This window comes from Lontra canadensis, unplaced genomic scaffold (assembly GCF_010015895.1).
Source record: "Lontra canadensis isolate GAN:19392208 unplaced genomic scaffold, GSC_riverotter_1.0 scaffold76, whole genome shotgun sequence".
Taxonomy (NCBI): Eukaryota; Metazoa; Chordata; class Mammalia; order Carnivora; family Mustelidae; genus Lontra; species Lontra canadensis.
Window position 1 is genome coordinate 5,121,732 of NW_022631070.1, and position 14,531 is coordinate 5,136,262.

General features: G+C 41.2%; 1 protein-coding gene across 6 annotated transcripts in view; it reads left to right on the forward strand.

Moving 5' to 3' along the window:
* Window positions 1-14,531, forward strand: part of PRKCQ (protein kinase C theta) — a 173,815-nt gene that overhangs the window by 71,084 nt on the left and 88,200 nt on the right. For all 6 annotated transcript variants that reach the window (XM_032881635.1, XM_032881637.1, XM_032881636.1 and 3 more), the window contains 4 exons: window positions 2,303-2,432; window positions 5,786-5,895; window positions 6,580-6,697; window positions 14,357-14,517. In XM_032881635.1, the coding sequence (XP_032737526.1) occupies window positions 2,303-2,432; window positions 5,786-5,895; window positions 6,580-6,697; window positions 14,357-14,517 (519 nt within the window). The remainder of the gene's footprint in view (window positions 1-2,302; window positions 2,433-5,785; window positions 5,896-6,579; window positions 6,698-14,356; window positions 14,518-14,531) is intronic.

Consider the following 14,531-nt stretch of genomic DNA (forward strand, 5'->3'; position numbering starts at 1 on the left):
CAGGCACAGAGATGGCTAATTGGTTGGGTTCTGTAGAGCAGAGTTTCTTTTAAAAGTTAGAGTTAGAAGGGGACAGTCTCCTATTAAAACTGACTCTGCTAAAGCTCAAAGAGGTTAAAGTAGTTTGTCTGCAGTCAGTCACATTTGATATAAGTAGTTGGCCTGGGACAAAAGTTCAGATCTCAGTCTCCCAGAGCAGTGTGATAGACTCCCCCCACCCAGTTTTATTAAGCAATAATTGGCATATATCACTGTATACATTTAAGGCATACATGATGATGGTTTGGCTTGTGTATACTATGAAATGATCACCACAATAGGTTCAGCTAACATCCGTCATCTTACATAGATCCAATAAAAAGAGAAAACAAGATTTCTTCTTGTGATGAGAACTCTTAAGATCTACTCTCTGAACACCTTCCCTGTATATCGCACAGCAGTGTTAGCTGTGGTCACCATGCCGTACATTCCCTCCCTAGGACTTATTTATCTTATGAGCAGAAGTACCTTTTGACCACCTTCCTCCACTTCCACCTTCCTCCTACCCCCTACCTCTGCGAACCACAAGTCTGATCCCTTTCTATGAGTTTGGTGGGACTTTGTTTTGGTTTGGTTTTTTGGATTCCACATATAAGTGAGATCATGTAATATTTGTCTTTCTCTGACAAGTGTTTTGTTTCTTTAAATGAAATTGCCACCTCCCAACCTGCCTCCTGCTCTCTCTACGTGATGCCTTCAGTTTTCCTGGGAAAATCACAAATTATAAGAATGACTGTTAACTTCAGTAGCTTTCCCTGAAAACAGAATGAGAGCCGCAAGTGCAACTTAAAATTTTCAGGTATCCTCGTATAAAAATTGAGGAGATAGTTTACATTATTTTTCTCATAAAAAATCTTCAGAATCCAGAATGTGCTTTACACTGATAGTGTATTGTCTTGTCATCTTGCACAGACTCACTTGGCCCATGTGGCTAATTGGAAAATACAAATCTATAGTCTTTTCCAGACATATTTGGAACTATTTTGAGCGAGGGGTCAAAATTTGAGGTTGAAGTCTTCCAGCCCAGACCTTGACATAAATTGTTCATCTTTGTATGGAAATGTTTATACAAAATGAGATCTGAAAATTATTTTTTCTTGGTTGAAAATGGCTAAGATAAGTTCTGAGTAACATTTGAACAATTCTAAACAGCTGTTCTAATGACCCGATGTTAGCCAACATCCTCGGTGGAAATATTAGATATATCACTGTTAATGAAAAAGCTTAAGGCTTCATGGCTGTGCACATTCCCAAGGAAATTGTTTAATTAAAAACTTCTGAGGAGATTATAAGTCTTAAGTAAAACTTTCTATATTACACAAGAATATTGGTATTCTCACCAGGAATCAGACCTCATGGTTCTGTTATTGCTGTTGTTCACGTGATATGTTTGGCTAAAGGAGAGAATTTCAACTCTGGAAAACAAAACAAAACAAAAAATCCTGTAATACATCAGCTACCAGCACCCCCTCTCATCTCCCCTCTTCCCATCTCCTAACTCATCACCTTGACTTTGAGAGAAGAAAGGGTCATGACGGAAAGAGGATAGGCTGATTCTGACTTCAGGCCTGTAGATGTCCCAGCTCACAGCTGTGGGACCTAAACAAGTATCTTGTCCTCTCTGTGCCTACGTTCCTCATTTATCAACTGAGGACTCTAATAAAGGCTCCTGCAAGGGGGTATTTGCAATATAACCTGTGTAAAAGATAATACGTGTGACATGCTTATCCATAGCACTGGCAGGACCTGTCACCTGCTGCTCACCCCCTCCAATCCATGTGTAATAGCTACGAAATTCTCCATACTTAGGCTTTTATAGTAATAAACCTGAAACAGGGTTTCCCCTAGAGGAGGCATTATATAACATCTTCCAAAGGTTAGAGTCCTAGTTCTGAGTTGAAAAAGAAAAGGCAATATGTATACTAAAATAGGAAGGGCAGTGCAGTGTTCACCCAGATCCCATTTAGATAAGTAATCCCAGTCCCACCTTCCTGAGGATATTAGCCTACCCGTGAGAATGTCTCAAACCTCAGCGTATTCCTGGTTACTTGATGTGTGTCTTAGCACACAGTCCCCTTGCCCGGAGGAGCTAATGGCTGGCTGCCTTCTTTGGCCATGTCTGTAAGGTTGACAAGGAAAGCTTATGGCTTAAAGCACACACCATTCCAGTGTTTTTAGTGCTCTGTTAGGCTAGAGCAGCTGCTAAGACTCCAGAGGCTGAGAACCAGGGACATGCACGTGGTCACATGTTCTCTTCTTTCAGTTCCACAAGGAGAGGTTCAAAATTGACATGCCGCATAGATTTAAAGTCTACAATTACAAAAGCCCGACCTTCTGCGAGCACTGTGGGACACTGCTGTGGGGCCTGGCCAGGCAAGGACTCAAGTGCGACGGTGAGTCCAGTGGGAAATGAGCGTGGGGCCCGTACGGAACCCCAGCGGGGTGGCTTTGCAGCTTTAATGGAGAGCACGAGAAGAAGAGGGGGCACAGAGGGTTGACTTCTCCGGCTAGCCCAGAGGACCCTGGGATCAGGAATCTGAAGTTCCCAGGACAGCAGGCCACTGCTCTTCTTTCCCGTCCATCTCCAACACCATCATCCCGGAATCCCAGAGAAGTGCAAACCTGCTCACGCTCTGTGTCAAGTCTCCTGGCCTGTCACCCTTCTGTTGTACCTCGTGCTAGGAAGAGAGGAAGATGGCACTTTCCCTGGGACCTGCACTGCTGTCTCCTGGTGTTCTTGGCCTGCCCCTTCTGACCCTGGCCACTCAAGCTATACCCCCACCAATCTCCCTCACACCTTAAGATTCTCTCTGTAGCCCACCGAGAAGCAAGCCCGGGACATCTGCTTGGCTGGTGGATGGTCCTGCACGTAGGCGTTCCGACTTAGACTGGAGGGTCGATGCCCAAAGCATGCCCAGTAGGAGGCCCAGCCCAGCACGGACCATCATGTCCCTTCCTCTGATCTCTCCTTAAAGGCTGGCATTGCAGCAAGGCCTGATTGTGCTTCTCAGACCTGCCCTGAAGAAAGCAAAAAGCATGTTCTTGCTCTAAAAGTTCAAATTTCTAAGGCAATAACCTTTGGAAACTGAGATCTGTTACACCAGGATTATGCAGTAGGGAGGGAAACTCCAGTAGGGCACTTGTGCCTTCTGCGCTGGGAGGGAGGGTGGGGCAGGGCTAGACATTCAGAAAGGAGGGCCTCTGGTTGCAGCAGAGGTCTTTCTATTTCAGATTATTAAATATGGAAGCCACTTTGCTTTTTCTTGGCCTTCCCATTTTGTTTTATGCCGCTGGCTTCATCTTTTAAAATTCTTATCTTTTAAGTGATAAAGGTGAGGGTCACCTTCAACAGCCTTCTCTTCCTCATGCCCACTGTGCTCATGTGTCTGGTGAAGTCTGGAGTGGTGTCTTGTAGAGATGGGGAGGGTTAGGTTTTCACATGCGGTGAAAATTCACCTTAATCATCCCTTAGGAACAGCACTGTGCACCTTGCTGTCTACACCAGTTCAAGAGCACAGATGGGGCCCTGGTACTCTGTGGAGTATCCTTATCTTTAGGCATTCACAGGCAAGAGTAATTTCAGAATTGAACAAGCAGGCATGAGCAATCAGATCTCCTCTGCGGGTTCCCCAGGTCCTCTGATGTTCTCCCTCACAGGGCAAGTTCCTTTACCCTGGAGCCTGAGCACCCCACCTGCCCAGTGGTGCCAGCAGCCTGACTGATGCCTCTGAACTCAGAACATCCATGAGGGTTCTTGCCATTGTTTCACGACCCACACACCTGCTCTGTTCCATCCCCCCCTAACATTCTTTCTCCCCCGTCCCTTCTCTTTCTCTCTCTCCCCTCTCCTCCTACAGGCCAGGCAGCCCCTCTCCTCTCCCCCCTCCTCTCCTCTCCCCTTTCCTCCCCTCCCTGTCCCCCCCAACACCCTCTGCTCTCAAGGCTGACACCTGCAGACATCACTGTGTCCTTGCCCCCCATGCCCTTGACATTACCTCCCCTTCCAATCTACTCTTTGGGCTCTGTTCCTCTGCCTTGGCCCTGTTTTTCTGTCTTGTTCTCTTCTAAGTCACCTTCCTAAATAAGGCCTCCCTTCATCTTCACTCTATCCTTTTCTCTCTCCACTTTAATTCCCATGAAAATCACCATCCAAAGGGACTGTTTGCACTCAAAGAGATCAAGTTATCACCTAATAGGTCAGTAACAGAGACATATGACATTATCAAAGTGGGAATGGGGCCTGCCTTCATGGGAGTGTGTCTGAGAAAAGCTTAGGTCCAGCTACCATGTTTCAAAAACAAAGTGAAACTCTCCAAACCCCCCACGCTCAGTCCTTGTTTGCTGCCTCCCTTTGGCGTGTGGTAAAGAGTAAGGAAATGCAGCAAGGGCTGCTGAGTGTGCAACCTGCCTCAAGTCCAGTAGGAGTCCTGCTAAATTCAGAAGGGCAGAGTGCCCTCAGCAGCAGCACTGTTACTGTATTACAGAATTTAGATATACATAGAAGATTTCACTTAGAACAGATTTTGGTTATATCAATGCATATAGGCTGGGACAAGTACTAGGCTATACTTACACAGAAAATGCTAGTTTATTTTTATTAGGAACTATCTGAGAAGAATAAGCTAGTTAAAACTAAAGGCTGAAGCCTGCTAAAGTTTCACTTAAGTATTTTAAAACATATCTCATTGGAATAAATAATGAAGATGAAAAAGAAGTATTTGTTGAGTACTTATTTAGGGCCAATCACTGTGCTAAGTTCTTTACACACAAATGGGCTAATAAACAGGTGAGGGTAAAAGTGCACTATTTTATAGCCTGTCCTGCCTACTGCCTTATAAAAACCCCTATTGATAGACCCTGATAGAATGAAATAGGACTTGAGAATAGAATTCTATCAGCCAGAGTTTGGAAATCTTAAATTATTTTTTTATTGTAATGGCAATATTTCATAAGCGGAATCTTGGTATTCTAAACTAACAATGTGAAGTTGTGGTTGTCTTTATACAGACGGACAGGTGCACACACATCCCAATCCAAGATAGCCCATGGTATCACAGTGAGTGGAGGGTGGACCTTTCTTGTGCTGTTTTCGGGACTAATCAGAACATTCCCCCGGGATCATAGGTCTATATAAATCATTTGGTTGAACTAGCCCAACTCTGTGATAGGATGAAGATGAGGTCTCCAGGCCACTTTCTGTCCTCCCCCGCTTGTCCCTAAGCTCAGACCACCCCCTGTCCTTTCCATTTCAGTTCTGCTGGCTGAGGTTGCACCCTGGGCTTCAACTTAGAGTGAGAGAAACTCCTTGGGGTCCATGTGGGAAAGGGGTTGTTTGGGCTCCAGTCCAGAGTGGGAGTAAATCACCTTGCATCCCAGCATTGCACATTTCCCCCCCACCCCCAGAGAGTCAGCGTCATGTTTTTCTCTCAGCAGGGGCACAGTGTAAATGCATACTCCCCTATCAGCAAGCCTCTGGTTCTGACTCAAGTGGGAGTCATTCCCCAGCATCAAATAGAGGAACATCTGGTCTGTGTGGTAGTCTTGGCAAGGGGAGGTGGAAGCATAGAGACATCATAAAAATACTGCCCTAACTAATTTATTTGTGTGCAGTGTCTCCTTCTGCTGGGAGGATGGCTCTAGATATTTACCAGTTGTCCCTCAACATATGTGTACCTACAACAGTCCTGTGAAAAGTCCACTCAGTGAGTTCTGCTGCTTTCGCTCAGTGACTCTTTCTCCTTTTCAGCATGTGGCATGAACGTCCACCACAGATGCCAGACAAAGGTGGCCAACCTTTGTGGCATAAACCAGAAGCTAATGGCTGAAGCACTGGCCATGATTGAAAGCACTCAACAGGTAGGAAAGGGATTTAGGTTGAGTTCCTGTGATTTCCACTCAGCAAGGACCAGTCCAGTCCTTTTGCCCTTGGAGCTGTGGGACAACATGGGGTCTGTCCCTGAGCCCCTGTCTTTGCCCTGACTTTCATCCTCATATGCCTATTTATTTAATACATTTGAATTGCATAGTTCTTTAGAAGATCTTAAATTCTTTGTGGGATAAGCAAGAGCAGAAACAAATTCATTAAGATTATTGAGGATTCATTACCATCTTTATACTTATATCCTTGCTAGAATCATCCCTAAAATGAGCACAGAACATGGAGTCCAGGGAAACTTCTGCCTTGCCACTTACTCATGTGCACTAGCATGCTGAATTTACCTATCCAAGAACAAAACCTCTTTAAGACTTGGTGCTGCCTATGAAAGCTATTTTTTCATCCATTGACCTTCCATTCTTATTTGTGACTGAATGATGTAGATAGCATAGGAAAAACCAGTTAGCTGCCCCTCCCCCTCAACCCTGGCTATAGACTCCTCCAGGGTATGGAATCCTAAAGGAGTGCTAAAGGAAAGAAGAATGTTGGTTTTCTAATGCATTTAGAAATGTTAAATGGATCTCATCCCCAAGAGCAGCAGGCTGAGCTGTCCCGGCTGTAGTGGATGGGTAGGTCAGTGGTCTAACTCTTTGTTTCTACTCCAGGCTCGCTGCTTAAGAGATACTGAACACATCTTCAGAGAAGGTCCAGTTGAAATTGGTCTCCCGTGCTCCATAAAAGGTGAAGCTAGGGTGCCGTGTGTACCAGCACCTGCGAAAAAAGGTAGCTATCCTGGCCCTCAGTGGAGTCATTGTCAGTGATTAATCTTGGTCAACCCTAACCTGAGTCCTCTGCATTTAAATTCTCCATTTACCTGGTCTGATAGATAAGAGCCTCCTACTTCTTGGAAGTGAAACCAAAATGTGCCCCATTAGGAAAGAGGGTGGGAAGTGGGGGCAGGGGTCTGAGCTGAAGGCAGACGCTCAAGCATCTGAGCCACCCAGGCGCCCCAGATATATCTTTTGCAAACATCTTCTTCCATTCACTAGGTAGCCGTTTTGTGTGGTTTTTTTTTTTAAGATTTTTATTTATTTATTTGACAGAGAGAGAGAGAGATCACAAGTAGGCAGAGAGGCAGGCAGAGAGAGGAGGAAGCAGGCTCACTGCTGAGCAGAGAGCCCGATGCAGGGCTCGATCCCAGGACCCTGAGATCATGACCTGACCCGAAGACAGAGGCTTAACCCACTGAGCCACCCAGGCACCCCACTAGGTAGCCTTTCTGTTTTGTTAATGGTTTCCTTTGCTGTGCAGAAGCTTTTTTATTTTGGTGTAGTCCCAATACTTTATTTTTGCTTTTGTTTCCCTTGCCCAGGAGACAGATCTGTAAACATGTGGCTAAGACTGATGTCTAAGAGATTACTGCCTATGTCTTCTTTTAGGAGTTTTATGGTTTTAGGTCTGACACTTAGGTTTCAATCCATTGTGAGTTTATTTTTGTGCATGGTATAAGAAAGGAATGCAGTTTTGTTCTTTTGCATGTAGCTGTTCAGTTTTCCCAGCACCATTTGTTTAAAGGACTATTTTTTAAAAAAGAAAGAAAAAACTATTTATCCCCATGGTATGTTCTGGCTTCCCATGTCATAAATTAATTGACCATATAGGTATGTTTTTATTTCTGGACCCACTATTCTGTTTCATTGATCTATATGTCTGTTTTTGTGTGAGTACCAAACTGTTTTGATTATTATAGCTTTGTAATGTTTCTTGAAATCTGGGATTGTGATACCTCCAGCTTTGTTCTTCTTCCTCAAGATGACTTGGCTATTCAAGGTCTTTTGTGATTCCATTCAAATTTTAATATTATTTGTCCTAGTTCTGTGAAAAATGCTGTTGGTATATTGATAGGGATTACACTGCATCTGTAAATTGTTTTGGGTAGTGTGGACAATTTAACAATGTTAATTCTTCCAAGCCATGAGCACAGAATATCTTTCCAGTTGTTCTGTCATCTTCAATTTCTTCCATCAGTGTTTTATAGTTTTTAGAGTACAGGTTTCACCTCCTTGGTTAAATTTATTCCTAAGTATTTTATTCTTCTTGATGCAATTGTAAATGGGATTGTTTTCTTCATTTCTTTTTCTATTACTCTGTTATTAGTGTATAGAAATGCAACAGATTTCAGTATATTAATTTTGCATTTTCTTGACTTTCATTAGTTACAATAGTGTTTTGATGCAGTCTTTACAGTTTTCTAAAGATAATATGTCATTTGCAAATAGTGACAGTTTTACCTCTTCCTTATCAGTTTGGATGGTATTCATTCCTTTTTCTTTTCTGATGGCGACAGCTAGGACTTCCAGTACTGTGTGGAATTAAAGTGGCTTGAGTGGACATCCTTATTTGTCCTGATCTCAGAGAAGAAGATTTTAGTTCTTCACCATTGAGTATGATGTTAGCTGTGGGTATGTCATCTGTGGTCTTTATTACATTGAGATGTTTCCTCTAAACTCACTTTGTTGAGAGTTTTTATCATGAATTAATGTTGTTTTTTATTTTGTCAAATGCTTTTTCTGCATCTGTTGAGATGACCATGAGGTTTTTATCCTTCCTCTTGTTAATGTGGTATGTCCCATTGATTGATTTGTAAATACTGAGGTATTCTTGCATCCTTGGAATAAAAGCTATTTGATTGTGGTGAATGTTTTTTCTAATGTGTTGCCTAATTCAGTTTGCTGATATTTTTTGAAGATTTTTGCATCTAAGTTAATCAGAGCTATTGGCCCATGGTTTTCTTTTTTTGGTATCATATTCGCCTGGTTTTGGTATCAGGGTAATCTTGGCCTCATTGAATGAATTTGGAAGTTTCCTCCTTGTATATTTTTGAATAGTTTGAGAAGAATAGGTATTAAACCCTCTTTAAATGTTCGATAGAATTTCCCTTGGAAAGCCATCTGGTCCTGGAGTTTTGTTGGGAATTTTTGACTACTGATTCAATTTGATTACTAGTAATCAGCCTGTTTGGATTTTGTATATCCTCAAGATTCAGTCTTGGAATATGTTTCTAGGAATTTATCCATTTCTTCTAGGTTGTCCAATTTGATGGCACTCCATTTTTCATAATTTTTTTAAGTAATTGTTTGTATATCTGTGGTAAAGTTGTTATTCTTCTTCATTTGATTTTGAGTCTTCTTTTTCCTTGATGATTGTGACTAAAAGTTTATCAATTTTGTTTACCTTTTCAAAGAACCATCTCTTGGTTTCATTGATTTTTTTAATTATTTTTTAAGTCTCTGTTTAATTTATTTCTTCTCTAATCTTTATATTTCCTTCCTTCTACTATCTTTGGGCTTTGCTTTTGTTTTTCTAGCTCCCTTAGGTGTAAGGTTACGTTATTATATTTGGGATTTTTCTTATTTCTTGAGATAGACCTGTATTGCTATAAAGTTCCCTCTTAGAACTGCTTTTGCTATGGCCCCAAAATTTTAGATCATTGTCTTTTTGTTTTTATTTGTCTCCATGAATTTCTGATTTCCTCTTTGAGTTGTTGACCCATTTGTTGTTTAGGAGTATGTCCTTCAGCTCTATGTGTTCATGTTTTTTCCAGATTATTTTCTTTTAATTGGTTTCCAGTTTCATACCACAGTGTTCGAATGGAGGCTTGATCTGACTTCGGTATCCTTAAATTTATTGACTTTTTGTGTGTGAGTGAACTAATGTGATATATTCTGGAGAATGTCCCATGTGTATTTGAGAAGAATGTGTATTCTACTGTTTTGGGCTGGAGTGTTCTGTATATATCTTGTTACATCTATCTGCTCTAATATATTGTTCAAAGCCACTGTTTTCTTATTGACCTTTTATCCATTGATAGAAGTGGTGTATTAAATTTCCCTAGTATTATTGTATTACTATCAATTTCTCCCTTTACATGTTAATATTTGCTTTATTCAATTTGGTACTGCAATGTTGGGTGCATAAATATTCATAATTTTATGTCCTCTTGTTGGATTGATTCCTTTATCATTATGTAGTGCCCTTCTTTGTCTTGATGCAGCCTTTGTCTTAAAGTCTGTTTTGTCTGATGTAAGTATTGCTACCCCAGCCTTTTTTTTTTTTCTTTCTGTTTGCATGGCATATGTTTTCCCAGATTTCATTTTCAGTCTGTATGTGTCTCTAGGTCTGAAGTGAGTCTCTTGTAGGCAGCATATGATGGATCTTTTTTTTTTTTTTTTAATCCATTTAGGCATGCTATGACTTTTTTTTGGAGCATTTAGTACATTTACGGTAATTATTGACAGGTGTGTACTTATAGCCATTTTGTTAATTGTTTTCTAGCTGTTTTTGTAGTTTTTCTCTATTTTCTTTTTTCTTTCCTCCATTACTCTTTCATTGTGATTTGATGCCTTTCTCTACTGTTACACTTGGATTCTTTTCTCTTTACTTTTTGTATATCTATTACAGGCTTTTGATTTGCTTTTACCATTGAGTTTATATATAACATCTTATGTGTACAGCAGCCTATATTATGTTGATGGTCACTTAAGTTCAAACACATTCTAAAAGCACTGAATTCTTACTCCTCCCCTGCCTTTATGTATAGGATGTCATATTTTATACCTTTTTATTTTGTGAATACTTTGACTCTTTTTGTAGATATAATTGATTTTACTACTTTTGTGTTCTAACCACCATACTGGCTTTATACATAATTAATCTACTACCTTTACTATATATTTGCTTTTACCAGTGAATTCTTTTCCTTTCATAATTTTCTTCTAATTATGGCTTTTCTTTTCACTTGAAGAATTCCCCCTTAACATTTCTTATAAAGCTGGTTTAGCGGTAATGAACTCCTTTAACTTTAGTTTGTCTGGGAAACTCTCTTATCTCTCCTTCTATTCTGAATGATAGCCTTGCTGGATAGACTATTCTTGGTTGCAGGCTTTCTTCTTTCAACACTTTGAATATATCATGCCACGCTCTCTGGCCTCCAAAATTTCTGCTGAAATAGCCTTATGGGGTTTCCCTTGTTTGTAACTGTTTTCTTTTCTCTTGCTGTTTTTAAGATCTCTCTCTTTATCATGACTTTTTGCCATTTTTATCATTATGGGTCTTATTGTGGACCTCCTTGGGTTCATCTTGTTTGGGGCTCTCTTTGCTTCCTGGGCTAAAAAGCTTATTTTCTCCCCAGAATAGGAAAGTTTTCAGCTCTTATTTCTTCAAATAAATTTTCTGTCCCCCTTTCTCTTTCTCCTCCTTCTGGAATCCCTACAATGCAGTGTTATAATTCTTAATGGTGTTGCCAAGTTCCCTAACTTATTTTTTATTTTTTATTTTTGCTATTCAGCTTGCTTGCTTTCCATTACTCTCCCTTTCAGATTGCTCATCCCTTTCAGATAGCATTCTCTAACCTGCTCTTGATTCCCTCTAGTGTATTTTTATTTCAGTTCTTATATTCTAAAGCTCTGGTTGGTTCTTATTTTCTATTTTCTGTCTCCTTGATGAAGATTTCACTGAGATCATCTACTGTTTTCTCAAGTCCGGATGTATCTTTATGACTACTACTTTGAATTCTTTATCAAGAAAACTGCTTGGGGCGCCTGGGTGGCTCAGTGGGTTAAAGCCTCTGCCTTTGGCTGAGGTCATGATCCCGGGGTCCTGGGATCGAGCCCCACATTGGGCTCTCTGCTCAGCAGGGAGCCTGCTTCCCTCCCTCTCCCTGCCTGCCTCTCTGCCTACTTGTGATCTTTCAAATAAATAAATAAAATCTTAAAAAAAAAAAAAAAAGAAAGAAAACTGCTTATCTCCTTTTCATTTTAGCTCTTTCACTGTGATTTTTGTCTTGTTCTTTCATTTGTGATCTCTCTCTGTCTCATTTTGTCTGTGTTTGTTTCTGCATATTAGGCATTCAACTACATCTCCTGTTCTTGAAAGTAATGGCCTTGATAAGAAGAGGTCCTATGGTGTCATGAAGTGCAGTTCCCCGGGTCATAAGAATTAGGAGCTCCAGAGGTGTTCGTGGCTGGACAGTGTGTACCCTATTGGGGAGGCTGAGCCATAATTGCCTTCAGCTGAGCAGGCTGCACTGACCTACTTTGCCTGCTGTGGGTGCACAGGGCAGGCTCTCTTCCCCAAACGACTGAGAGGCCTGTCTAATGCCACTGTGGGGTTGTTGGTGGGTGGAGCCAACAATCAGCCTATCTAGGGTTAACCTTTCTGCTACAGCTGCAGGTTCACTGAGGGGCGTTGATCCCTCCCTGCACAACTAGGTGAGACTGAATGTTGGAACGAGGGGTGCACTGGTGTGTGTAGTTATCTCCTCTATGCAGATGGGGATGTTACTTAGGATGGGCAGTTACTTAGGAGTGGTACTGGTCCCTACTGGGGTTTCCTGTGGTGTTGGTGGGGCAAGAGCTGCTTTAGAGGGATGCCTGCTGAAGTGGGCACGTTGAATGGGGCAGGTCCACAGATGATTGCTGGGGCAGGGCATGTGGTATTGTCAAAGTAGATGGATCTCACAGTCATCTGGCTATCTAGGCTTGGGAAGGGAAAGAGATTTCTCTTGGTGCCTGCCCATAGTTTTGTTCCCAGAGAAATCCCCTGAAGATCCCTGACTCTCCAGCACACATTCTAAGATTCATCCATAGATCTTAATGTATACCCCAGGCATTTTTTAAACTGCTGCTTCTGTGCTGTCTTGAGCCAAGTTATTATGATGGTTCTTTAAGTTCTGTGTGATAGGGACTCATTTTCGTGTCACGCTCCTGCTCTCCCCAGAGTTAAGGCTGCTGATTTTTAAAGCTCCTAGTTTCAAGCCCTACGGGTTTTCCAAGCCAAATGTTATTGACATTTATCTTCTCAGTACAGGCCCCCATGCCAGGGGTGCCTTCTGTGGCATCTGATCCTCTGGCTTCTCTGTGCTTGTGGTATCCTTCCATTTGTGGCTAGTCTCACATGGGTTTGGTTCCCAACTGTATCTATACTCCTTCCATCTTTCTAAATGTGGCCTCCTGAGTATAATCAACTATGGAGGGTCTGTTCTGCCAGTCTTCAGGTCATTTCCAGTGTTAGTTGCATAGATGTGACTGTTACCTTGTTGTGCTCATGGGATGAGGTAAGCTCAAGATCCTCCTTCTCTGCCATCTTCCCCATGATACCCCCATGAAATTTTTTGTAAGCCAAAATGACATAAAGCAAAGAAACAATTACTATTACTTTATATAGAATACTTTTTGAGTATTCCCAGACCCAAAAAAATCACCTTAGGCTTTTCTAATAGCTTAGAACACATATTGCTAACTGAGGCACAGCATACTTGACATCAAGCACTAATGCTCACACAGTTCAAAACTCTGGATGCTGGATGCTGAGCTGCTGAGTGCAGTTCCTGGGGAAGGGACTGGGTGGTACAACTCTTGATGTTCAGGTGTGCTGCCTCTTGCCAGCTTGCTGCAAAACCAATGCAGGATATTATTTGTACTTTTCTTTTTTCTGTAAAAGAGAAAATCCTCTTCAGATTTTTTTTTTCAGCTAGCAAAAGCAGGTAATAATGTAGATCTCTCATGAAAGCGAAGTGGCAAACGTAAACTTTCAAAAACCTGGGGGATGCCTATATTTATTTCCCTTGGGTTTAGGGAGAAGATGAAAAGTAAATCTGGAGATTGAAAATAAAAGAAATGTCATTATTCCATCCAGAAAAAAGAAAACTTACGTGATGTGATAGAGGGGCTGTTGCAAAATGGCCATCGTATCACAATATATAAATGTATCATGCAAACAATATCAAAAACTAATGATGTACTGTGTGGTGACTAACATAACATTTCATATATATATATATATATATATATAAAGTCAACATGTTGTACACCTTAAATGAACATAATATGATGTGTCAAATATATTTCAATAAAAAAGAAGAAATGTTATAAAGGGTTGGGAGAAAGATTCCAAAAAAGTTTTCTGTACTTCCTCTGGCATTGGGTGAGGAATAAATTGGCTGACTTGAATACAATGAGGGATGATGCAATTCAGATCTCCATCAGTCTGCTTTCCATTTCCTCATCCCTCACTTGCAACATCACATGTTGCCACTGTGCCTGTGAGCCATGCAAGTAGCTGAGAACCCTTTTTTTCCTCAAATTTGGTTAAAATCTCTATTTTCCCCATGATTTGACATGATTTAAAGTACCCCTTTGTTTTGCATATTTGATCTTTTGCTAATTAGAATATGTTTCCTAACATTAAATTTCTCCCAGTTTATTGAGTAGATAAGAGATAAGAGTCCATGCCCCAAATGTCAGGCTCACAGGGACTGCCTCCCCCCCATTTTTGTGGATAGAGCCTCAGAGTGGGAAGTGGAAGAGAGAGTGTTCTCAAAATAACTAGAATGATCCTCCATTGTTTCTTGTTTACTTTTAACTGCTAGCTTGCTATTTTCAGAGCCTCAGGGAATCTCTTGGGAATCTCCTTTGGATGGGATGGAGAAAATGTGCCATCGTCCAGAACCTGAACCGAACATAGAAAGACCATCTGTACATATGAAACTAAAAATCGAGGATTTTATCTTGCACAAAATGTTGGGGAAAGGAAGTTTTGGCAAGGTATGATACTATAG